General features: G+C 42.3%; 1 protein-coding gene across 1 annotated transcript; it reads right to left on the bottom strand.

Moving 5' to 3' along the window:
• Positions 1–283: 283 nt before the first annotated feature.
• Positions 284–22,460, bottom strand: SLC25A20 (solute carrier family 25 member 20). The gene is made up of 9 exons (XM_020795475.3): positions 22,237–22,460; positions 19,287–19,379; positions 14,432–14,559; positions 10,893–10,983; positions 9,695–9,812; positions 9,292–9,364; positions 4,429–4,538; positions 3,243–3,367; positions 284–1,741 (listed from the first exon to the last, which is right to left on the bottom strand). Exons 1-9 carry the CDS (start codon positions 22,351–22,353, stop codon positions 1,679–1,681), a joined length of 918 nt encoding a protein of 305 aa, XP_020651134.1. The 5' UTR covers positions 22,354–22,460; the 3' UTR covers positions 284–1,678.
• Between the last annotated feature and the right edge of the window lie 5,057 nt (positions 22,461–27,517).

Raw genomic sequence — 27,517 nt, 5'->3', positions numbered from 1 at the left:
ATTTTGCAAGATACGAAGCTATAGTCATGAAACTGTGAGTGAAATCTAAAAGTTAGCAGTCCCCATTTCACTGGTTAACAACACATCTAACCAACCTCTGTGAAAAAGAGCACTGTTGGAAAAGAGATTTTAAACATTTAATTTATTTTTATTTTATTTTACTGGAGTATGACTGTGGTTAAGCTTCCTGAGAGATTCGGGAGGTTGCAGTTCCAACAAGTAACTGATCTAAGCTGGTTGGACTAGTTCTAAAATGCAGAACAAACAAGAACACCAAGCTTCGTTCTGGCTGAAAATCAGCAAACTTTATTAAGACCTGAACATTAATGTTTCATTCCCAATGAATTACTTGACACGTGATGAATTCCGTAGAAGTCCTGCCTCTGTTACCTGCGCATAGGAGGATTTTCAGTGATCTTACTTATATACATACATGCATACATATGCATGTGAGATATATGTGATTGCATATAATAAAATCCTTGTGAGGCACAACTGAAGTGGTAATATAATTGCTCTGAAAATAGTTCTGCTATTTCAGCAGCATCCTCCAACTTCAGATACACGGTTTTATAAAACTGCTTTAAAAACATTATCATACATGCATAGATACTTTCTGAACATTCAGCACTTGACACTCCAAATTATAACCATGGTATCCCATGGTACTTGAGCAGCTACAGTACTTTTACAGTCACCTCAGGAAGCACCATTTGGAAAAAACGATTTATTTATTAATTATTTTTAGTAAAAGGCTATTTCTGCGCCAGCTGTCCACCACAACTAATAATTTCAGGAACTGTTAAAGAAAACCTTTGATTAAACGCTCCAAGATTCTGCCAATTTATCTTTTATATCAGGGTGGGCCAATGTGGCCCTTCGGCTGATTTTGGGGTGCAAATCCCATCAGCGTTAGCCTACATAGTTCAAAATGAAGGATTATGGGAATAGTAGTCTAAAAAACATATATAAGGGCAGATGCTGCCCGTCTCAGGTTTAGATGAACTTATTCCAAGTGGCACCAAGATGTTACTGACTGAGGATCGTATACCTCAAAACAACAAAAAGAAACGCTTATAATCAGGGCCTTCCATCATTATATCCCTTGGATATAATGAAGCATGCGGAAGAATTATGACAGACTGTGTCCAGTAACTGTAAATCAAAGCACATGCAATTAAATGATACGTTCGATCCTGAGAATTAAGTGCAAAGTGGTTGTTTCTATTCCAGCTCTTACCACCTCATTCCCACTCAGGGCTTCTGTCACTTTGTTCCTGAATTTAAAAGAAGAAGTTTGTATCTTCTTCCCTTTTTACACAAAGAGGTAAGTAAAAAAAGAAAAAAAAATTAACCGGGGGGGGACTGCCCACCCCCCATTTTCAAATGTTAAAATCGTAACTATTAATAGCAAATAGGTTTTCTATTAGCAACATTACCACTATGGTAACTTTGGGTTCTGAAGGCAGGTAGATATATTTTGAACTTCTCTTCAAGAGAAGCGTTTTGGCTCAAGGTTCCAAACGGAAACATCCGCACCACCCGGAGGGTGTCGGTAAGGCATTAAAAAGGTTATTCAAAAAAACTAGTCGTTTCCATGGCGTCTTTCATGTCATAATTCGGTTTTGCATTCTTCCTCTTGTCCTTGAGTTTCCTTAGGAACACATCCTTCTGGTTTTTACAGATTTGGTGCAAGCCAGTTAAAAAACTTCATGGCAACTTCAAAACCAAGGAAACAGGCCTGAAAAAAAAAACAATAATGGGGGAGGATGATACATAACAGAATATATTTTTTTCAGATGTTTTTCATTAGGAGAAGGTTACTTCTAAGAATGATAGGAATTAATGTGTGCATTTGGATAGTTTCAAAGTTGGGTCATTTCAAAGTCCACTTCTCGCTTCATGAGCCTGTTGAGGGATGATGGTTCTGTTAGCCTGTTGCAGCAAAAATGTTAAAGAGTTTTGTGGCACCTGAAAGGTTAGCAAGTTTATTTTCCATGAATAATCCTCGACTGCTTTTGTGGACTGCAACCCACTTCATCAGATGCAGAATGGTCCACAAAAGCTTCCACCCAATAATGCTTCATTGTTTGTAAAGTGTTACTATGGATAACTTTTAGGCCCAGTATCCTGTTGGATCGACTGTGTGTGGAGTGGACAATGCGGACGCATCCACTATTATTTGGCCAAATAGCCATAGCTGCTTCCGCAACTTCCATTTTGCACATGGATAATCCAACAGGATATCGGGCAAAGTATTCATTTACAGCAAATGGTGGCGCTGCGGGTTAAACCACAGAAGCCTCTGTGCTGCAAGGTGGGAAGACCAGCCATCGTAAGATTGAATCCACGAGATGGAGTGAGCTCCCGTCACTTGTCCCAGCTCCTGCCAACCTAGCAGTTTGAAAGCATGTAAAAACGTGAGTAGATAAATAGGTACCACCTCGGTGGGAAGGTAATGGCATTCCATGTCTAGTCACGCTGGCCACATGACCACGGAAACTGTCTATGGACAAACGCTGGCTCTACAGCTTGGAAACAGGGATGAGCACCACCCCTAGAGTCGGACACAACTGGACATTTGTCAAGGGGAACCTTTACCTGTTTTTCTTCTCACTTCCTCATTGCCTTTTGCAACACCACTTCTGATGGGCAGGCCTGGTGATCTCCAAAGCCTGCAGTTATGTGCTTTTTAAGGGATTTACTTAATACATTTCTCTGGAACTCTATGTCTGCAGCACATGATTTCGCTTGCCCACGTTTATTCATAGTTGTCAGAGTACATGGTTAATGTATACCTAAGTCTTTGCTAAAATAGCTACTTTGCTTTAGCATACTTTTCCTGCCACATAACCAGCACAATACATTTTTTTGCTGGGGACTGGCTTCAATGCTGAGCTAAATGTTTACCTCTAACATGCCTTTCTCTGTAGCAATGTGGCTTCTCTGGCTCGCTTGCATGAACTCTAATGGCTTATTTTATTGATTGCCAGCCAGTTTTGTGATCTCGTTATGAGCTGAAAAGTGGCCATAACTATGCCTACATAAATAAATATGTGATCGCTTGCTATAACCCTCTCGTCTGGATGGAACACTAAGTTAATGTGTTAGGATTGGCAGTGGACGGGCTTGCTTTGTTGCTGGAAATGGGAGTAGCTTGTAGAAGGAAGAGAGGGGCAAAGCTCCATATAGGGGAGAATTTTAACTCTCCAAACCCACACTAAAAGCCACTGTTCACTTACTGCATTGGCAGGAAAGGCCCTGATCATCACTGCGGTGAAGCCTTTGTACAAAGACATGACCCCCTCCTCTCGGATAAGCTCTCGTAAAACATCTCTGAAGCCATTGGGATATTTTCCTGCAGGGGCTGTTGATGTAGAAAATAATTATATATACATTAGAGGTTGGAAAAATTAACCTTTGGGATTCTAACTCCCAGAACAGACCAGCCAACACAGACACCCACATTGCAGACTCTGTCCCCTCCACCCAATGCCATTACTGCTTCTTCTCTCTACATTTTGGTGCAGGGTTCTAAATGTTCCCTCAGGATAACAATGATGACTTGGGTGCTGATATACCACAATGTGTCAAGCAGTGCACAGATCATGAAACGAATGGCACTGTCTGTCCAGAGAAGATAGAGCAGATTGGCATCAAACACTCTGCCTGACGGTTATAAGTCGGGGGTGATCAAAATGGGCCCTGGGATGACATACAATCCAATGGCTCTTTTTCCTAGACTTCTCTTGATTAAACTGTCAAAAGAAGCAAAACAAAAAGGGTTTCCTAAAGGGGGAAAAAACCATCGATGGATCACCTGAGAACAACTATTCACCTTGTACAGAGGCTGCAGGGCAACCTCACAGGAAAACATAGCCATGTTTCAAAACTGGAAGTGGAGGCTAGAAATCCCCTTCCTCTGTGCCACCTCCATCTTTCCTCAGATTGTGTTAGGATGAATTAGCAATGCATCTTAGGCCCCTCTTGTTCCAATGCATCTGTTTTTCTATTTCATTTTCCAGGTAACTACCAGGAGATACATGTGTGATAAGGAAGGGTCAATGACCTGCAACAGGATCTGCCTGGGTCAAGTTAATCCTTTCCTATCATACTTGCTGTCTACTAATAGTTACCTGGAAATGGGGGGGAAAGGGACAGAACACACATGGTTGTCTTCCTCTCCACTTTATTCTCACAACAGTCCTGCGAGGTAGGTCACACAGAGGGAGTGACTGGCCCAAGGTTACCCAAGGAGTTTCATGGCTGAGTTGGGATTTGAACTCATGTATCCCCCCCCTTTCTACTCCTGCAGTCTAACCACTACACCACATCGGCTCTCCATTCTTGCCAGAAATCTCTGCCTAGAACATACCTTCAAGATTCTTTCTGCCTCTCGGCGCCAAAACAAGTCAGCTGCAGACTCACCTGTCTGGAAACGGGATTTCAACACATCTGGAGGAATCCCAACAGCCCAGTTGAAAATCCCTGCCATGCCACCGGCAAAAAGAATCCGAGGTACACTGAGGTCACTGGCACTGCAAATATATGAACAAAGGAGGGGGGGGAGAGAAGGAAAGAGACAGTGAGAAGCATTATTCCATTTTATTTGTCACCCACTACTGCTGTGGGACGTGGTGGCGCTATGGGCTAAACCGCAGAAGCCTGTGCTGCAGGGTCAGAAGACCAAGCAGTCGTAAGATCGAATCCACGCGACGGAGTGAGCGCCCGTCGCTTGTCCCAGCTCCTGCCAACCTAGCGGTTCGAAAGCATGCAAATGCGAGTAGATAAATAGGTACCATCTCGGTGGGAAGGTAAACAGCGTTCCGTGTCTAAATCACACTGGCCATGTGACCACGGAAAGATTGTCTTCGGACAAACGCTGGCTCTATGGCTTGAAGAGCAGGATGAGCGCCGCCCCCTAGAGTCGGACACGACTGGACAAAAATTGTCAAGGGGAACCTTTACCTTTACTGCTGTGGCAGACGACTCATGCTCTCATCTACCCTGCACGCATTTAAGTGCTAACTGAAGTGTACAGGCTAGCTTTCAGATCTGGAGGGCACCTATATTAGAGTTATATACCCGAGATGTAGGGTACATGTGCACTACTTGGAATTGGATTTTGGGATTACTTGGACTAGAAGTCCATACTTTTCCCTTCTGAGAGTTCTACCTGACAGACACCTAAATGTGGTTTACCTGGGAGAAACGCTTCAAAGGGATGACTCTGGGGCTTACCCAGGCCTAGCTCCACCCAGCTTCCTGTCAAGCTTCCTTTTTTAAAAAAAAATTGAAGTTATTAATTGAAGGTTTTAATTTTAATTTTAGTTTGAATTGATAGTTATGGATCTAGATTGTTTTTTGTAGATTGTTTTTGTTATATCTGTATTGGTTTTTAGTGAATTGTTTTAATGAATTATTGTTTTAATTGAATTATTTTAAATTGATGTTGGAAGCCGCCCGGAGACTCTTGCAGAGTGTGGGTGGCCTACAAGTCGAATTGGATAAAGCAAGAAAGCAAGCTAGCTCCCAGCTAGAATTGGGGCAGGAACAGGAAGCTTGGACAGAAGTAGGCTACTAGGACTTCAACCGTAGGCCTTTCTCCCGGCTGGGCAACATTTAGATGTCAGCCAAATGTCTGTCTCCCAGAATGGAGAATTATGAGATTTGTAGCCCAAGAAATAATGTTAAAAAGCTTATCCCTATGTAATACACAGTTAATCACCTTGGCACCCTTTTAACCAGAATGGTTCAGTCCTGTAGAATCCTGGGACTTTGAGCTTTATGTGGCACTTAGAATTTCTTTGCTAGAGAACTTTGGTGTGCTTACCTCAACTGCAACACAAAAGTTTTCCAGCAAAGGAAACAAAGGGCCTCACAAAATAACAACTTTCAGGATTCTTGTATGATAGTACTCTGACACTTTAAACCAGCATCAAACTATGTTGTGCAGGTAAACTTTTAAGTGCCATCTGCCCCCACTGTTCACAATCTGTCCTGCATCTTAAGGACAATGCTTATATTTTGGATTGTGTGTGTGTGTGTGTGTGTGTGTGTGTGTGTGTGTGTGTGTGTGTGTGTGTGTGTGTGTGTGTGTGTGTGTGTGTGTGTGTGTGTGTGTGTACACACACACCGTCCTATTAGTGCACTAGGATCTAGTCCTCAAAGTCCTCAGAGATGTGGAAATTTTGGCCATCCTCATGTTTTGGCCTACAACTGTTTACCATTGGCCATGCTGACTTGGGCTTCTGGGAGTTGAAGGCCAATACATCTGGAAAATCAAAGGCTTATGGTATAAGCTGGGGTTGAGTGTTTAGGGTGCCACAAGAGGGAGTTCTATTCCATTTGCAAAGGTCAATATATATATATATATATATATATATATATATATATATATATATATATATATATATATATATATATATATAAAAACAACCTTGTTACACACAAGCTTGTACCTCACCCCCAGCCTCATGTCTTTACAAATGACACATATTTGCCCCATTTCTTTCACTACAACACTGTTGTTTCTTCTTTGTATGGAATGTTTAGATGAGATCCTCTGAAATGGTGCAAGCCAGAAAAGGCACTGGGAGGAGCAAACAGGGATGGGGGACACCCAAGAAAACTATATGGTGCTCAGAAGCTCCCTTGACTCCCTGGCTTCGTTCTGAGTATTCAAAGAGAAACTGCCTCCCAGATATGCAAACTTTTCTTTCGTCATCGGGTGACAAAAACGGCCTTTTACAAAAAAGCAGTGGCAAGATCATAATAGATCAATCCGCTAAATAAACAGCTTTTTCCAGCAAAATAATGAGGGTGACTTTTCCCCTATCCTCCTGCAGTCCCCTATCTGCTCTCAAGATCTGCTCTACAGCACACTTCCGGTAGGGCTGCAGGAGGAAGAGAAGGAAGCCTCGTTGTAATAACTGGCATCTACCAATGCACCACTGGCTTCAGGGCTGACTCTTACCAGGACCCAATATCCACAGCATACAATTTACACTCAATATAAATGATTTAACATGTGGTCAAGTTACATTATGTGCTAGCAGGGCTCCCCCCCCCGGTCCTTATTCACTTTGCAAAGGCGCCTAAGGATGGATTGAAAAATGTACATTTACCACTGTACATAAACGGTGAGGAAGTGGAGAGAGTTGGTAGTTTTAAATTTCTGGGTTCTTATATCTCAGAGGACCTCTCATGGACTATAAATGCCAACATGCTAATAAAGAAGGCACAGAAGAGGCTGTATTTCCTGAGAATGCTCGGCAAGTTAAATTTATCTCAGCATTTACTTCTGTCATACTATCGTAGCACCATTGAGAGTGTCCTAACCTATGGCATTCTGGCATGGTTTGGGAGTAGCTCTGTAGCGGACAAAAAAGCTCTACAGAGAACCATTAAAATTGCCCAGAATATCATCGGGCTCCAGCTACCAACCCTGGATGACATCTTCACATCCCGCTGTCTGAGGAAGTCACACAGCATCCTGAGAGACTCTTCCCATCCTGCTTATAACTTTTTTGAACTGTTACTGTCTGGCAGAAGATATAGAACAATTAAGACTCGGACCACACGTTTTCTGAACAGTTTTTATCCCAGAGCTATAATTGCAATTAATAATGAGCTTAAAGACCACCAGTAGTGAATAGTTAGTTGGACTGTGTTACTTGGCCTGCGGTGTAAATGTTTGTATTTTTAGTGGGGGACTTTTAGTGAGTGGAGAGTGTTTGGGGAATTTTATGTATGTGCATGAGTCTGGTCTCTGGGTGTCTGTGAATTTCGTTGTATGGGTATACTGTGTATATACTTACAATGACAATAAAATATTATTATTATTATTATTATTATTATTATTATTATTATTATTATTATTATTATTAAAAGAAAGATACTGCAGAAGAACAAGAGAACAAAGGACCCACATGAATGTATTTCCAACTGTATTGCTTTCCAAAGGTGAAAAAAAATCTGCCTAGAGAAAAAAAAACCTGTCACGGTTACTATTTATGAATTCAGATATTCTGCCTTTGGTCTATGGTGTACTTGCTGATGTTTGCCAACCCTGCTGGAAAGACCACTGGCATAGAACATGTGAACTACCTCAGTCACGTGAAAGACATTGGCTGAAATCCTGTTGCTCAGTGTAGTGTACTGGGCAAGTAAGAATTGCTTCCAACTGGAATCTGTAAACAACTGTTCAGCAAACAACTGTCCTTTACACTTTTTAAGGGAGAAAATGAATTTCAACATTAGCACCATGAATTAAAACATTTGCAAAAAAATTATATCACAAATCCATTGCACTATCCTTACACACACACCCAAAAAAATCTGTATTCACATCTAGTTTCAGGAAGGAGAGAGTTTGGTCCTTAGGACTCAATGACCAAAATCCCGTTGCTTAGTGTAGTAAATCACACTAGAGTTTGCTGTCTGAATCAGCAGAGACTGGTGACTCATTTCTCCATTCCATTGATCCAAATAGGCATACTCTACATGCAATTACTGTATTTTTCTGTTTATAAGACATCCCAATGTATAAGACGACTCCCCCTTTTCTAACCCCAAATTAGAAAATTTGGTCCCTGCTTTTCCCTTCTTTTTGCTAAGCCATGGAGCTTACCAAAAGGAAGGGAAAAGCAGGGAACAAAGGACTCCCTTTGACCACCACTTTTCCTTGCCTTTTGCAAAGCCACAAGGCCTAGCAAAAAGGAAGGTAAGGCTCCCTTCTGGTAAGGCAGCCATGAAAAGGCTGCACGATCACAGCCCTTTGATCCTGAAGCCCTTCCCTGGCTCCTTTCCTAAGTCTCACAGGGCTTAGGAAGCGGGTAAAGCAGCCAGGAAAGGGCTTCAGGATCAAAGGACTGTGATCCGAAGGGAGCCTTCCCTTCTTTTTAGCTAAGCCCTGTGGCTTCGCAAAAGGCAAGGAAATGCGGCTACCTTCCGTGTATAAAACCCTCAATTTTTTGTCTAATTATTTAAGAAAAAAATGTTATTTTATACTGTACATGGAAAAATATGGTAATTTTAGCTTAGGAAGTCACAATTAGAAGGGGCCCATTTAAATCATTGCAAATTATGGAGGCACTGGCTTACCATATCTCCACTGATTCAAGGAGCCTATGTAAGTGCGACTTACTATACCAATCACCAGGATTTCAGCTGGTATATCAATGCCAAATAGCTTTCTTATACACAGTATCATTTTTGGCAGTCACTATGAAGTTTTTATTCTGCAGAAGGAAGAACATCATGAATATATTTGTGAGAAATTCAATGTACCTTTGCCCTTCGGGTGTCAAAATATTTTTCAACCATTCGTAAGTCATGAAGTACATTCCACTGGCTGGAACATCTGATCAAAAAAAAAAAAAAAAGAAAAAGAAAAAAGGCAAACACAGAGAAATTAGAGGCACCATAAGAAACGGTTTCAAAAGAAATTCAAAACCTAAAACTTGGCCATTAAGGAAGGCAAATCCCACCAGTTCGCCATTCACAGAATTCTGAAAAATGGCACAAAACATTGCCTTGTGCTTTGAATTAAAATGAATCCAACACTTGGATTTAGTGGAGAAAACAAGCCAGAAAGAGAATATCTTCTATCATTATACAGCACCGAAGGTGGGATGTGTCAGTCCCTCACCGTTTAACACAGATGCTCTAAGAACACTTTCCCAGCCATTACCTCTCATGAGAGTAAGAAATGTTCCTTTGTACACGCCTCGAATGCCAGCCTCACGATAAATCTGTTTGGCACAGTCCAAAGGTCCCCTGTATTTAATTTCACCTGAAGCTGCCTGGATCTAAGTGGCAGAAAATAAAGATTTTCTCATCATCTGTAACTTAAACACCTCCAAAAATCAAAACTGCTGCAGGACAGGTCTATGACACTCTATATTTCCTCAAAAACAGCTTGTGAGATGGGATGCTAAGAGACGGTTAGGTATCAAAATGGGGGGAAAGAAACTAGCAAACTCTGGGCTGCCTCCTTCCTAGTACTTTGACTTCTGTCTGCAGGCTTCCAAATACCATTACTTTTTCCAAGAAAACCTCTCTATGAAGATCACTGCCTGTAATCATAAGCCTCCTTTTCAGCCCTGAGGGACATTCCAGATGTGGGAGTATTTGGAAAGAAACAAGCTAACTTTTTATAGGAGCAAAAAGAAATAGATGTGGATAACTGAAGATTTTTCTGAAGGCAGGAAAATACAGAGAGACTATTGGGGAGATCTTTTGATAAGGAGATGAGAAACAATGAGAAAGCTGATTCTGTGCATTCAAGTATTTTCATGTGCTGAGAATGAACTCCCACTTCTCTCACTGATCCAGAGAAAGAAATCTTCCTCAGCATGTTTGGGCCTGGCCTTTATAAGGGCCAGGGGGCATCCCAAACATTAAGAAAATGTGGTCAATGAGGTTACACAGCGTTATGACAGAGCTTAGAAATATTATTTTTTTAAACTACATTTCCCAGAATCCCCCAAACAAGATCGTCCCAGCTGCTCTAATCAAACACATGGTAGGAGAAAGAACCATACACATCAAAGTGTGGAAAAAAATACTATTCTGGACTACACCTCCCAGAATCCTATAGCAGGAAGAATCTGGGAGATGGTTGTAGTGGGTTTTTCAGGCTCTTTGGCCGTGTTCTGAAGGTTTTGCCAGTCTCTGTGGCCAGCATCTTCAGAGGACAGCACTCTGTGCTCTGGTGTGGGAGATGTTCACAAAAGTAACTTGTTCAAGAGCTGATGCTTATCTCCAAGTAAAGTATGAAGAAGGACACAAAGTGAATTTGGGTAACAAAAAAGTAAGAGGCTGTGAACCTTCTGTAATGCTGAGAGATGCTTCCTGGAAAGGAAAAGGTTTCCTCAGGCCTCCCTTACCTGTAGAAGGCACTTGATCCTCTCTCCTGGAGCCATAATTGCCGTAGTGAACACCCCAGATAACATGCCTGCTGCGAATAGCTGAGGATACCTGCACAAGGATGACTGGAGATTAATCATGGGACAGACGTTTTCCTAAACGCCACCTAAGGAAACAATCAGGACTTGCCAGGTTAACTCATTGTCAACCGTGGTTGGGAAATGCTTCTTTCTTTTCAAAGACCATTCCTTTTCCTAAGCAAAAAGAATGAAAAACACTAGCATTCTTCTTCCAAAAAAGCTATTCTAGCAGGCTGTTCAGTTTCAATTTAAAAGCCCCGTTCTGTGCCAAGAAAATCGATGTCCTGAACAAAATTTAATGGCACAATTAAATGATAATTTCATCACTCCCTTCATGCCCATTTATATCCCACCAAGTGCTTCAGAAACAACCTCAGGGCATTTCACAACAATTAAAAAAAATACAATCCAATTAAAAATAAAAAGACAGCATGAGCAACAATTACAAACCTATAATAGCATTAGATTCCTATCGATGTCTACAAGTCAGGAACAAAACATTTCCCAATTACTTCTCAGGGGAAGAAAGAAATGGTCTGAATTAACTTTGTAAAACACAAAATGAAAAAAGCGGCGACCGAGACTTCCTTGAAAAGCTATTTCACAATGAAGGGACCATGACTGAAAATGCCCTCACAATCCAGAAACAACACGGGATCTGACAGCGCCCTCTGACTTTCTATCTTGCGTCCTGCATGAAAGACAGATTGCATTGCAATCTGATCAAAACAAATAATAATAATGTGCAGTCTAGTCCATTATGACTTATGGAAAACCCTGACTTTTAGGGTTTTCCAAGTAGAGAATACTCAGAAGTGGGTTTACTGTTCCCTTCCTCTGGGGATGCCCAAGGCCACACAGGCTGGCTTTACTCACAGGAGGTAGACAGGGGAATCGTACTCCCCATCTCTGGTTCTGCAGTCAGATACCTTAGCCACTGAGCTATCCAAACAAAGAGAAGCACCAGATCCTCTTTCACCTGGACATTTTAGCCAATTCATCCAGACCCATCGTGGTCTTGACCACTGGTTCTTAACCTTGTGTTACTCAGGAATTTTGGACTGCAACTCCCAGAAGCCTTCACCACCAGCTGTCCTGACTGGGGTTTCTGGGAGTTGCAGTTCAAAAGCATCCGAGTAACAAAGGTTAAGAACCACTGGTCTTGACTACACAGCTTTGAAACCTGGACATGCTAGTAGCTGGTGGCTTCTAAAAGCTGTCTTACACAGAGGGAACTTCTCCAAGATCTACCAAAGAGTCACCCATCCCATCCCATTGCCGCCCACAGTAGACCTTTGGTCTAGATGGGCAGGGTAGAAATCTAATTAAATCTCATGCAATTCGGACAAAAAGGAGAAACAATGTGTTATCAACCTTATTCTGATGGTACCTTGACCAAAGTCTTAGCACTATTTCTCCCATGTGACTCCAAGTAAAAAAGAAGCAGGATCAGGAGGAATCCTAAAGCAGTGGTTCCTAGCCTTGGCTTACTCAGGTACAGTGGTGCCTCGCATAACGTTTTTAATTGGTTCCAAAAAAAAAACCTTATGCGAAAAAAACTTTATGCGAAACACCATTTCCCATAGAGATGCATTGGAAACCGGTTAATCCGTTCCAATAGGCACGGATTGCCGTCCTTAAGCGAAAAAACCCATAGGAAACATCGTTAAACGATACAATGTTTCCTCCATTGGAATGTATTGTAGCTGACTCAATACGTTTCAATGGCTTTGCAAAGTCAATTTTTGCAAAATTAAGTGTGTCATAAAAGGGTCAAAAATGGTTTTAAATGCTTGGATTAGCTTCTGCACCCTCTAAAACGGATGCAAAAGTTAATTTGGCTTTGATCTGACTTTTCGTTACTTAATGGTGAATTTTTTTCCCCCAACTTTTGACAGCTGTCAAAATCTGACAGCTCCATTATTTCCTATGGGGGAAGAAAAAATTCACAAAAAATTAATGAAGACTCAGCAACTGTTCTAAATTCTTGGGTTCGTTAGAGGACCCCCTAAGTTGTGTGCAAACCTGATTTGGCTTTGATCTGAACTTTCGTTAATTTTTTGTAAATTGTTTTCTCCCCCATAGGAAAGCATGGAGCTGTCAGATTTTGACAGGTCCATTGGTTCCTATGGGCCAAAAAACAAAAATTCACAAAAAATTAACGAAAAGTCAGATCAAAGCCAAATCAGGTTTGCACATGTCTTAAGGGGTCCTCTAACGAATCCAAGCATTTAGAACCGTTTTTGACCCTTCTAAGACACTTTTTTAATTGAAAAAAAAAACATCGTTAAGTGAAGCAGGGGACCTAAAACAAAAAGCGTTAAGCGAAGCATGGTCCCAAAAACGCTATGCGAAAATCGCCCATAGGGAAAAACGTTATACGAAGCACAATCTGACTCTGAAAAAATAAACGTTAAGCGAAAAAAACGTTAAACGAAGCAAACGTTATGCGAGGCACCACTGTATTTTTGAACTGCAACTCCCAGAAACCCCAGCCAGCACAGCTGGTGGTGAAGGCTTCTGGGAGCTGCAGTCCAAAAACTCCTGAGTAGCCCAAGGTTAAGAACCACTGCCCTAAAGTGTCTCCCCAGAGCAAATTCTACCTAGTGGAACACCAATTCTTAAGCATTAAACTTTTGGGAGTCAAGAACAGAACCATCAGAAAGCTAGGCAAGCTCAGCAAGATTCTGTAGCCAAGAGGTATTTTTAAAAAAGCTAAGCTCTCTGTGAAAATGCTCCCTTGACTATGTCAGGCAATCAAACCAACTTCTGTCACCAGATTCTTTATATCTTGATGAGGACATTTTGTCCAGAAACCTTGCACTCTTATGTTCCATCACCCTATCCAAAATGTTAGATCTGAATCTTACCACTACTGCTTTTATACAAACTGCAAAATACAACTTAAAAAAAAAATCAGGCCCGGAGGCTTCCCAGGTTCTGCAATAAACAGAACAATCTGGATGGTCAGTTATTTGGAGAAACTAAAGTTGTCAGGGACAGATGGATCCACAGAGTAAGGCTCTACTACGTGAGCCACCAGGTGTGGGGGCTCTGCAGAACTCCTTTCTTGACATAGAACTATATGATTGATGTGTTCAGGCTCACTGTTTAAGAGGAAGTACTACAATCCTCCCATTATATAACACACACCCTATTCATCTAAAATACATCCTTCCTAAAAAGATGCAAGTATTGCCTGGGAAGAGAACTATGCAGCACCAACCCACACCGTGTCTGTTTATAGCCAGGGCAATCAGTCCCACGCTTTATGGAGCCCTGAAACGTGCCAGATTTATTCATTTAGCAAAAGAGAGAGAGAGAGAAACTACTATATCTGTAGCAAGGGAGTGAAGAAATAACACCATTTGGGGCGACAGTGCCAGAATATGTAATTTTAAAGAAAAAACTGAAACCACAACAGGCTGGAAAGCTTTTTAAAGACATTTCTAAAGGATTGGAGGCATTCCATCACTTACGTCAGGACGTCGTCAGGGGTCCTCTGCTGGAGTTTCTTGCCCAGGCCAAATCCAAAGAAGCAGACCGCAAACATTGGGGTTACTCCAACAATAGGAGCTGCCATCCCTTTATACAAGCCACGGACTCCCTGCAAGGCAAAGCAAGCCGGGAGTTTACTTGATTGTTCTGCAGCCATTCAGGAGGACACCATTTCAGCATCAGGTATTGAAATGAGAAAGGGAGACAGAGAGAGACACACACACAATATTCAGGACCGTCCCAGCAACCGGCAGGTTGTGGCAGTGAGAGTGATCTGCAGCTGCACATTTTAGGGAAGCAGGTTCTGAAGAATTCAAATAAAAGACTGAAAGCCTCCAGCCCAATACGATATTGCGTACCTCCCACATTTGTGGGCTAAGCTTGATCGTCTCTAGACACAGCCTCCTGATTGTTCTGCTGCATTCTTTGACACATTGGCTAAACTCCTATTGCAATTGGCACAGCATAAGGTTTGCAGGGGGTTAGGCCCAGGCAGTCGGCATTGTGTGGCTGACTGCACAATTGATGGCACAGTTCATTGTGCAACACACCTGCAGAACTCCTTCTTAGACATGACTTCCACCTTGGCATAATTTTTGCTACTCCTTCTGCAACTTGAATTATGCAGGTGTAGCGACACAACAAAGGGATGTGGTGGCGCTGCAGGGATGTGGTGGCGCTGCGGGTTAAACTGCAGAAGCCTCTATGCTGTAAAGTCTGTAAATCTTCAGCTGTAAGATCGAATCCACGCGACGGAGTGAGCGCCCGTCGCTTGTCCCAGCTCCCGCCAACCTAGCGGCTCGAAAGCATGCAAATGGGAATAGATAGGTGCCACCTCAGCGGGAAGTAACAGCGTTCCGTGTCTAAGTCGCACTGGCCATGTGACCATGGAAGATTGTCTTCGGACAAATGCTGGCTGTATGGCTTGGAAACGGGGCTGAGCACCGCCCCCTAGAGTCGAACACGACTGGACAAAAATTGTCAAGGGGAACCTTTACCTAGCGACAACACAGGATTTCAGTCTGTGTGTTTAAGTTGCCTTGGCTTTATCTTCAGAGGCCCCGAAGTTATCTTTGGAGGCCCCACGTTCAGTTGTTGTCCTGTTATGCTGTGCTGGGAGGGAGGTAGGCACTCTGGGTATTCTCTGAGACTATGCTGATTGCCTTAGATTCTTACTGATTGTTTGCTCCAAATATTTTCAAACCCTTTTGAATGTTTTTATTAAGCTTTTGTCCTTTTTCACTACCTTTAATAAAATATAAATTTTCTCCACTCAGTTTTCTAGATATTTGGCTGGGGGGGGGGGTTTGAGGTACTTAAAACCAGGTCTTGCCTTGAGTCTATATTTCTGTGGGTGTGGTGGCAGTTCCACACCACAAGGGTTGGCCTGAGAGTCAAGTAGGTAACCTTGCAAATTTTTTGGAACTCCCTGAAAGCACTGCTTAGTCGGGTTAGACTAGAGCACTGGTTCCCAAACTTTTCCCCCCTCACAGTTCCCCTGAACAACGGCAGTGGTGGCGGCAGGGCGGGAAGAGTGGCGAGGGGGTGCAGGAGGGAGCGGGAAGCAAAGAAGCATAAAAGAGTCAGAACCACCAGCAGCAGCAGCACAGGTGCCGCTGGCTCAGCAAAACAAACAAACAAACAAACAAACAAAACAAAAAACAAAAAACAAAAAAAACAAGAAAAGCTTCCACTTTGCTCCTGGCTAAGTTGGTGGTGCACCAGGGAGCCACAGGCCACTGCAAGGGGTGCTGTGACACAAAAATTCGGAAGATCTGGACTAGAGTGTGTCAAGATATTTATCATGGAACAGGCCACTATATTGTAAATTGAAGTCTTCAACATATGAAATGTACTCATGTAAGTAAAATATGTAAGGAAGAATGTATATAAAGTACAAACTTACACCTGTTGCTGGTTAACAGGCAGAGTCAGAGGCTCACCTTGGGCAGGTGTTGCTGATTACAGAGGCTTTTTCTCTGTATAAAGGAAGCTCTGTGAGAGCATTACTTTACTGCTCTGGTTCAGGAGCAGTCAGTCAGGTTGCTCTGGTATAAGAGCAGTCGTGCTGTTGTGTTATACTGGGTTGTGAGTGACCAGCTACTGTATATGGATAAGCTGTTATGCTGAAGATAAGCTGCTTAAGTGACATATGTAAATACAGAGTATTTTTCTAAACTTAAGTTTGGCCTGTCTTAAGTTTTGCATCCAGAGTTGAAAGGAAGAGCACTGAATTCTGTTACGTTCCCACCAGTTCTCTCCAGGGAGCCACATTCTTTCCTGAATGAGCTTAAAACATTTCTGCTAGTACATGTTTATGTACACACGTTCAGATTAGGCATCCTTCAGTCTCGAGAGACTATGGTAACGTGCTGTGTATGGAGGACTTGGGACAGCGTCTAGTGTGGCTGAGGAGGCCAATTCAAGAGTGACCATCCCTTCTACACTGGAGACAAATACAATCTGTCCCTTGTCCATCTCTCTGATTTTGCTGGTTTTGATTCTGCCTCTTTGCCTTGGCCTGCTGGACAAGGGTCTTTTCAAATTGGGAGAGGCGATGCTGTACCACCTGCTTCCAGGCTGAACACTCAGAGGTCAAGGTTTCCGATCTGTTGAGGTCCATTTCCAAGGCCTTCAGATCCCGCTTGCAGATATCTTTGTATCGCAGCTGTGGTCTCCCTCTGGGACGATTTCGCTGCACTAATTCTCCAAACAGAAGATCTTTTGGAATCTGACCATCAGCCATTCTCTCGACATGCCCAAACCAACATAGACGTTGCTGTTTCAGTAATGTATACATGCTAAAAATCCCAGCTCGTTCTAGGACTACTCTATTTTGTCCCGCCAGGTGACACCAAAAATGCGTTGGAGACAACACATATGGAACGTGTTCAGCTTCCTCTCCTGAACACATGTTCAAACTATAGCAGATAAACTCTTAGACTGAGTGTTAGGAGGTATTGGGACCAGGCAGTCTCCATAACCATCACCACATTTGACTCTCCTAAGCTCACCCACTCTGGGGTCAATTGAGTAGTGTAATTCAAGAGTTAGAACAGGACTCTCTAAACTGGTCATTCATCACACTTAGAAAATAGTCCAAGAAAAGGAAGCCACAGAACAAATGAAGAGGCACTATGGGCTGGAGGCTACCCACCCATGATGTATAGGTTGGGGCTACAAGAAACAATTTTAATTTTAAGAGTTTTAATAAAATCATTTTTCAATTTACTAATTGGCTTGTACATTTGTGGGCATCTAGTTATGGAGAGCTTTGAGGAAAGATAAAAGTGTTCCCCTTTCCCTACATGAAAGATAGCCAATCAGAACTCCAAAAGGTTACTTTTTTGACTAAGGTTTGGAGAATCCCCCCACCCAAGGTGGCCACGCTGGAGATCCCGGGAGCTTGAGTCCAAAAACGAACATTTACCATTTATGTTCACAACACAGATGTAACGCTGCCATTCTCTAATAAAAGAAAGACCAAACTATCAGGATGCATTACAATGTAGATTTATTACAGTTTAAAACCTGCCCAATGTGTTTTGGCCCAGTTAGTTTATGGCCAACTGAAGCGGTGTAGTAAAGCTGGGAAACAGACCAAAAAAGAGATTTAATATATATCACAAATTATTGCCCCTGAAGAAGGCCATAAAGAGTTTAGGCCAAACTGTGTTGGCCTGTTTAATAAACTGTTAATAGAATCTATATTTGTTATATATCCTAAGAATTTGATCCATCTTTCATTTTTAGATCTGCTGCTGTGGTTCCCAACCTCAGGTAACCCAGGTGTTCTTGGACTGTAGCTCCCAGAAACCCTGGCCAGCACAGATGGTGATGAAAGTTTCTGGGAAATGCAGTCCAAGAACATCTGGGTTATCCAAGGTTGATCTATTGATCAAGGTTGGTCTATTGATCTATCTACCAGTTCCTTTTGTTTCTTGCCAATCCTCTTAACCATGGTCTAGAGATGTGGAGCATACAACCTCTCCCTCCTCTTTTCCAGCTTTAACCAAAGTTTAGCAGCCCTCTGTTAAAAAGTGTGTTACAGCCCATTGAAACAGGCTTGCAAACCCTGGTTAAGAGAGAAAGTGTTTAGCTGTAACTACAGTTTGAGCTGGGGTGTCATAATAGTCAACCAGTCTTGAACCTGACAAAGCAAAAGAATGGGGAAACTGTTCCAGAAATTGGAAGAGAGAGTAGAGTAGAACAGCGAGTTAGAGGCTCACATTGGTCCCTTAATGATAACTTTTTTATTTCATATGGCATAGTAGAATACAACATTATTACACAGGACTTCACAAAGGAAATATAAAATATGTATAAAATGTAAAACTTTAAAAGGATAACTTCCATGAGATTTTAAAAACACCCAACACAAATAGTGAATAATTAGTGAAATTAATTATGTGTGCGCAGTTGCTAAAGGATATTAAGCAGCAGTGCCCTCAAGATGATGTCGTTCTTACAGGGAGCCAGGGGGCATTCCTTCACAATGGGATGTAATGTTTGCAGGCTATACCCAAAATCACAATTAGGATTATTGACCAGCCCCCATTTATGTGTCCAGTATTGGCACCTGCTGTGGTCCGCCCTGATCCGGTTAAGCGCTGCCCAGTTTCCATACAGGGCTGCAATATTTAGCCACTGAATATACCAAAAAAAAAAAAAAGGTAAAGGTAAAGGTTCCCCTTGAAACACTTGAGCTTGAATCATTTGAACTGACAGGCCAAGGACTTGCAACTTTCAAGCAACATCATTCCCCAGTTTCATTCCAGTAAGAATTATAAGAAAATTACAGCTTTGGCAGCCATTACAATTAATCTGCCACAGTACCTCTTTCATAAGAGTCTTTCTGAAGCAGTCTAAGGTCCCAGTGTAGAGTGGAGTCTGTCCTGCCAAAGGTGGAGGCTGGGTCTGTAGTCTAACCTACAAAATAAATGGAGGGAAGGGGGTGCACAAAATACGGGAATGGTGTCTTATTATTACAGACCATTTTATTATGGAATAGATTTGAGACAGAGAAAGAGAGAACTATTTACTCAATACCCACGCATAGCTCTGACTGCCTAATACACTTCCCCTTTCACACAGCCATCTTTTCATCATTAAATCTACTCCCTTTGTGGCAAAATGGCACAAGTGTACGCTTTTTGCTTTTTTGCTTTATATCACTGAGACCTGCATCAATGAAATAGGAGGGTCCTGTCAAGTCAACAACTAGCTTTAGGTGTTTGCCCCTGGTGCTAATTCATCAAGAAAAACTAGTATTTCCATTGATGTACCAACCACTCTCTGGCCTATGTTCCTGTCTGATGAAATGGTGGTGTCCAGACTTGGTACTAAGAACCCTCAAGGCTTGAGGGATTTTAAAATCCATGCCAAAGCAACTCATTGGGAATCTCCAAATATCTCTGATGTTCCTTAAAGCTAAAGGGAAGTACAGTACTGTACTTCTTCACACAGTATAAAGAGAAAATGTGATCTTCCCTAACAGGAGATGTGATAATAGACATCAATATGGATAGCTTTAAAGGGAATTAGAACATTCTTGGAGGCTTGCTATTAACCCATCAACGGCTAGTGCTGACAACTATATATCACCTATAGTACCAGAGGCAGTAGGTTTCTCAGTAACATTTGCTGGGGAACATGAGTAAGAGGATGCTATTCCACTCCCCTCCTTTTTCCACAGGCAGTGGCTGGCCAGACGAGATAAGCACTGGGCCTTAATATTAATTCAATAAGGCATTGACTGACAGGTTCAACTGCCACTTCTGGTTTCCCTGTTAATCAGGATTCTCCAACAGTACTGATGTTATAAATTTTGCAACAGTGAGGCCAAAACCAACCATAGTTCTATCATGGATTGCAGTCTCCTAGTCATTATATTATGGAATCAGAATTAAATAACAAGATACAAGTCCTCTAGTCTAAACTATGTTGAAAGCCCTCGGAAAACAGAATGCTATCATCTTCAAACCTAATCATTAACAGAGAGATTATTTAAGGGCAAAGATCATTCTCCTAGGAAGCATAGACTTGTGCCTCCCTGGACTTAAGACAATAAATTCAGGATTACACGATCACTACACAGACCATAAATCCATGATGAGGGCTCAGAATAGTATTAGTCAGTGGATGATCTCTGACAGAACAAAAACCAACATGACTTTGCAAAAAGATATGAATACATAGTAGACACGGGCACTCTCTAAGGTTACACCGCAATTTCAGAATATATCTTGACAGGGCACTGGTTCCCAACCTTTTTCGAGTCGTAACCCCCTTTTATAATAGCCAAGTAACTTGCAGCCCACTGTCACTTTTGCATAAAAAGGTATTTAATACTTTCTCAAAAAATAGAGGCTCCTTTCTCCCCCAGGTTCTCATATTTATTTATTTATTGGCTTTCTATCCCACCCATCTAGACCAAAGGTCTACTCTGGGCGGTTTGCAAATTTAAAAATAATAAAACCAAAAATATATATTATAGATCCAAGGTGGAGAAAGTATAAGAAATTAAGATATGGCAGGAGGGAAAGCCTGTCCAAATAGACAAGTTTTAAGTTTATTCCTAAAAACACCAAGAGATAGAGCCAGGCAGATCTCCACTGGCAAGTTGTTCCAGAGGGGAGGGGCCACTGCTGAGAAGGCCCGGTTCCTTGTTCTTTCCTTCCAGACCTCCCTCAGCATTAGGCCCCTCAGCTGCCCAGCCTGACTGGAATGAGTGACTCTCGCAGAACTGGGTGCTCTGGCAGATATCGAGGTCCTAAACTGCTTAGGGCTTTATATGTCATCATAAGAACTTTGAAATCAATGCGGAAACAAATGGGCAGCCAATGCAAGACGGCCAGCATGGGGGAAATATGTTGGTACCTTTTCACCCCTGCCGCATTTTGTACCATTTGAAGTTTCCGCGTCAGTCTCAAAGGCAGCCCCACACAGAGTGTGTTACAGTAGTCTAATCTTGAGACTATGAGCGCATGGACCAAAGGTCAAGGAATAAATTATTTTTAAAGGGCTACAACATAGATCAGGCAACCTGTGATCCCCAAAAAGCACTTGGGGGTCACAATCCCCAAGATGAGAAACACTGCTATGGGCATTCACTAATGTATGAATGCTAACAATGCTCCCCCACCTTCTCTGCATCAGTCTGAGAGCACTGCTCTTTCTCTCCCACATGATATTCTCCGGGTTCCACAAAGCCAATTTGGGCCAGAAATTTAAAATGAGCAGAGGTGCTGATGATCATAATTTTATTTTATCAAAATAAGAACATTCTCTTACACTTTGCATCTGCCTAGAAAACAAGATTTATTTCCCTGTTTTGCCAGGTCATCCACTTTATAATAGGGCAACAGAACAGTTTAGTTTCATCTTCTGTATACCGTGCTGCTTTTTATCCTCACTTCTGAGTAGACCATAAAGGTTGGGGGACTCACATAAGCAGACATACTGTACTGTGTTTTGGATTCTTAAAACGTGACGCCCATGGTTGTTGTTAAGTACTGTAATCTAGTTTCTACTTGTGAGAAAACCTGCAGAAGTTAGATTTGCTGCTTTGCACTTTTGCATCCGAGCAGAACTCAGAAGTGCAGTGTTTCTGAACCCTGCAGTCCAAAAGAAAAGAAAAGAAAAGAAAAGAAAAGAATCGTTCTGGGGGCTGTCCGCACACTGGGAAGCGAAATCGTGCCACTTTCGATCATTTTCCCCGGGCAGCCTGACCGCGCGGTGCACACCGGGACTTGTAGTCTCCAGCTCTCTTTTGCTCCCCACTCACCTTGATGGTGTCCAACGGGTGTCCCACGAAAACCAGACACACACCCCCGAAACCCCCCGCGAAGAAGTTCTTCACGGGGCTGATGGGCGCTTGAGAAGGCTTCGGCTGCTCCGCCATGGCTGCTCCGCCGGCAAAGACCACCCGCCGCCCACTTCGCCCACTCCGGGCGACCTTTAGCTTAGTTGCAAAGATACGCCTAGAGAGGCCCCATCTGTTCCTGCTTCCTGCCTCGGAAGCTGGAGTGGCCGTAGAGATAGCAACAATATAGAATGGTAACCCACAGACGGATAGACAGAGTTAATTATTATCGTTTCTCATCTCTTTCGTTGGGGTTCGCTACGTTCAAATCCTGCGTGTTCAGTGTTATTCTTGACTTCATGCGCGGTTGATTTCTAAGTCAGCGTGTACAAGTTTACGGCCTTGTGGCGGGAGTTTGTTTACTGACGAAATAGTACAATGCATTGCGTTCAGTGGTGCTTATGATATGCGTTTAGGACCGAAGCGTTAGATTGTTACTGTACAAGGACACATCTGCAGGAGATGCAAGGCAGGGCTGCGCTGCAAGTCACTTTGCCTGTTTTGAGAGATGGGGCATCAATTCAAACTGCTAGCTCAAGAAGAGCTTGAAACCCATATGAATGCTGCCGCTTCTTCCATCTAAGAAGCATGCCTAGCCTCTACACTATTAAGCCATGTGAATTTGGGACATTAAAAACTGCATATAAGTTTGGAACTGCCCCCGAGAATTTGATGCACAGCCTTGAAGAATATGATTTCTCATCGAAAACTCGCTTCTTGGTTTTTGTTTTGTTTTATATTCTTAATGGTTGGTTAAAAGTATCACTCGCTCCTGCGTTTGTGTAATTTCCACCACTGATCAGTCATATGGACATATTAAATGTGAGATATTACGATGGTACTAGTAACTCTTCTTTCTCACCTTCTGCTTCAGTCCCATCTCTACGATATGAGTGATAATAATATGACGGTCTTTCTATTCAGAAACCTAAAATAGGAGTATAATAACACTGAACTTTGAGCATTTAGTTTGTGCTTCTCCAAGGTCTGTCAATACCTGTCCCAGCCTTGATTCGTCCCTGACGGTTCAATCAATTGCACTTTCCTCATAAAACTGGACAGTTTTTGTCTAATGTGTGCTTACTGTTAGGAATGCTATATTATTCTATATCTAAGATTGTGCTGGTTTTTCACTGTCAGTCACCCAGTCATCCCTAATAGCAATTTAAAAGTTCTTAAAAATAAATATACTTGATTAGAGCTTATTTCCTTTCCTGTGGCCCTATTTATTTCTTTTTAGTGGTAAGGAACATCTCTCCAAATGTTGTTGGGCTGTAACTCTCAAAAATGCCAACTGAATCTGCCATATGCTACACAATTGTAGCAGTTTAATGCCACTTTTATTGTCTTGTTTCTATCTAACAAATTTCTAGGATTTATATTTTCATGAGATACTTGGACTTCTGCTAGAAAGCTCTAGCGCTGTCTCTTGGACTGTAAAAGTAAGAGCAGATGCAAAGGAAAAGTAAACAAATGAAATAAATATAATACTGTATAGGAAAGTAAGAGATAGCAAAATTCACATACTACACACACCAGATATTGCTAAAAGCTTACAAATAAAATACATTTCTCTGACTTGAGTGAAGTTGTCTACAAGTTAAGTTTAAGCTTCATGGATTTTTAAGGATCTGTGACTACAGGTTTTTTAAATAGCTGTTAGACTTTTGGATGTCTTTTACATGATTTAAGTGTTTGCATCTATAGCTTTTTCATTGTTGTTAAGATTAATTTCTGTGTACCATGCTTGCAACTTCCAGGTTACATGTTTTCAACTAGTTTTAAGTATTTTGTTCATATGGATCACAGAAGCATATAGATAAATAAAGCTTGTAGAAATAGGTAAGCTGATGTGGAATCATTCCAGCAATGGAACAATTTATTTTACTTTGATCCTTAGAAGAATTTTGATGTAGTTTGCACAATTATGTGGTTCACACTGGAATTAACCAGTTATATTGTTATTACTTATTACAATATTACGAAGGTGCTTGCTATTTTTCCACTATTTTCTAAAAATTCCGGAAAATTTTAGCTATACTTCCAGGATATTAAGACACTCTAGGACAAACTTTTACTTTGTGAAGCTAATTGGCCTCATTTCGTTGTTCCAAAAAGCCTTTGTTTTCTAATTTACACCACACAGATGTTCACTCTGCCTGCATCAGTGGAGTGTGTGTGTGTGAGAGAGAGGGGGGTAGTGTGTGTGTGTGTGTGTGTGTGTGTGTGTGTGTGTGTGTGTGTGTGTGTGTGTGTGTGTGTGTGTGTGTGTATTTAGTCTATAGTGCTTTAAAACTTATATATACTATCTTTTACTACCTCCTTTTGATAGGGTTCTTGTTCAAGATTAACCAGCTCCTCTTCCTTAATGTGATTTACCACAGGAGACGCATTAACAATAACCAAAAGTTTAATTTCCTTCAAAGGGGAGGCGTGTACAACAAGTTCATTGGGTCCAACGGGACCAGCAACCACAGGTGTTTCAGGTCACATTATTGGTAGTCCTGACATCACCAAAGAGTCCTTCAACAGGGGACATTCCATATCTTTCACGGTTGGTAGGTTTCCTCAGTGGTTGACTCCTCACCATGCAAATAGTCCTGCAACAAGGGCAACAAGCCCAGTCTCCCTCGGGAGGTGTCAAGAGTCATGGAGACAGGATCTGGATGCACCACCTTCTTCCAGGGACCCTTCCCTCTCAGATAAATGTAAACAGTCCATTCCAATGGTTCTGCTTCTCCTAACTGAATTTCAATGCCTGCACTTCCTCGTCCTTGTGAGGTGCCTTTTTCTCTCTCTCTTTTTGCCTCTCCCTTATGTGGAAATGAGAACCCATAGGGTCCTTCCTCTCCTACAAGCTATTATCCTTCTTCCTTCCCTCCCTCTATCTCTCCACTCTCCCCCTCCTCTGAGCCCCAACTCTTCCTTTTCCCGCCTCCGTCTCCCACATTGATTCTCTTCCCTTCGTCCTCTATCATTAGGAAACCCTCCACATCAATTGTTCCTTTCCCGTCTTTTTCTTCCCCTCTCCCTCTGCTTTCTGACCTTCCCCTAGAATCAGGTCCTGAACCATAAAAGGTAACGCAGTCAAGGTGTTGACTCCTTCCGCCCTAGATGACTGATGGACGGCTCACACCTAGGGTTAATGGTACTGACTTCTTCCTCTTCACACTCCTTTAGGGATGGAGAGTCTTTGTCATTAATATGGGCTTTTTAGAAGCCTAAATTAGGAATGGTAGTGGTGAGAGGAAGAATCTATTTTCTCTGATCAGCTGCTGATTAGAGATAAAAGAGGTAAGGCCTAGAAGAGATGGAGGACCACAAGCCCACTTCATTAGAAACATGAATTATTTTTCTCAACCTTTGGTCCCCCAGAAATTTTGAAATTCAGTTCCCAGAATCCCTGACAGTCAAGACATGCTGACTGGGGCTTTTGGATGCTGGCATCCAAAACACCCAGAGAGCTAAATGTTGAAAACCACTGATCTAGTGAGATAGCAGGCAATAAGAAAAAAATAAGAAGGGGGAGCTATTAGTTGTGAATGGGGGGAGGAAATCTTTTCCCTTTGATTGCACAGATATGAGGAGCAATTTGTTTTATACACTTGTTTCGATAAATAAATAAACATTCAATAAATAAATATTCAGTAAACACTGTGTCTCCAGCCACCCAGAACCAGTGGCCTGCATTCAGCACTAAAAGTGTTGAACTGATCTAGGTAAGGTAAGGGTTCCCCTTGACATTTAGTCCAGTCATGTCCAATTCTAGGGGGCAGTGCTCATCCCTTTTTCCAAGCTGTAGAGCCAGCGTTTGTCTGTAGAAAGTTTCTGTGGACACGTGGCCAGCGTGACTAGACATGAAACGCTATTACCTTCCCACCATGGTGGTACCTGTTCATCTACTTGCATTTGTATGCTTTTGAACTGCTAGGTTGGCAGGAGCTGGGACAAGCGACAGGAGCTCATTCCATTGCGTGGATTCGATCTTACGACTGCTGGTCTGATCTTGTAGCACAGAGGCTTCTGAGGTTTAACCCACTGCTTGATCTGGTTTTCTAGGCAGTGTCTTGATAATGTTCAGGGCCAGCATATGCCCCAATGCAATCCAGCATACAAAAGGCTGCTAAGCTGGAGGACATCCCCCACAATATATTCCCTCACCCCTCATTTAACGGGCAAAGTGTCAAACAAGGGAGATCCCAGCACAAATTCTTATACAGCCATGAAGCTCATCAGGAGACACTGATGTAATCCCATGCAAACTATCTTAGCTACCTCATCACTCACCAGCCTGCTGTGAGGTTAAAAGGAGACATGCAGACACTCTGTATACACTGCCCATAGCAACTTGGGGCAAAAGTGGAATACAAATACAGTACATGTGTTTTATTAATCATTACATTGTAAATGAAAATGGCATTGTCTCAACATTAAACATGTTGGGTATTATTGCATTTGTTCTTAACATAAATTGGGGTGGACAACATCTGCTCCACAGCACCCTTGACGCACCCAAAATATTTTGGGGGGAAATGGCTCCAGAATTCCCATTGCACTGCTTCTCCCACACCTCAAATTATTTGATTTTTTAAAAATGTATTTCTGACCATTAGAGCTGATCTAGGTAAAGGTAAAGGTAAAGGTTCCCCTTGACAATTTTTGTCCAGTCATGTTCGTCTCTAGGGGGCGGTGCTCATCCCCGTTTCCAAGCCATAGAGCCAGCGGTTTGTCCTACGACAATCTCCCGTGGTCACATGGCTACTGTGACTTAGACACGGAACGTTGTTACCTTCCCACCGAGATGGTCCCTATTTATCTACTTGCATTTGCATGCTTTGAAACCGCTAGGTTGGCGGGAGCTGGGACAAGCAAGGGGCGCTCACTCCGCTGCGTGGATTCGATATTATGACTGCTGCTCTTCTGATCCTGCAGCACAGGCTTCTGCGGTTTAGCCCACAGCGCCACCACGTCCCTCTACCCCCCAAACACAACATTTCTAATTCAGTCTCTACATTAGGGGAGTCTAAGGTTCACAATGCATGCTACTTTATGGAAAGGATTGTCAACAGTATGGAAAAGGACCCCAACTGAGAGAACTGCTTTCTGTGTTTGTGTATCTGTGTGATTGTGAATCAATTGTTTGTGCTTTGTAGTTATGTTTTTAGGGACATAAGCGTTATACACAGATTTTGAACTGCACGAA

This window comes from Pogona vitticeps, chromosome 2, assembly GCF_051106095.1.
Source record: "Pogona vitticeps strain Pit_001003342236 chromosome 2, PviZW2.1, whole genome shotgun sequence".
Lineage (NCBI taxonomy): Eukaryota > Metazoa > Chordata > Lepidosauria > Squamata > Agamidae > Pogona > Pogona vitticeps.
The sequence above is the reverse complement of the archived record's forward strand: the minus strand, read 5'-3'. Positions and strand labels throughout refer to the sequence as shown.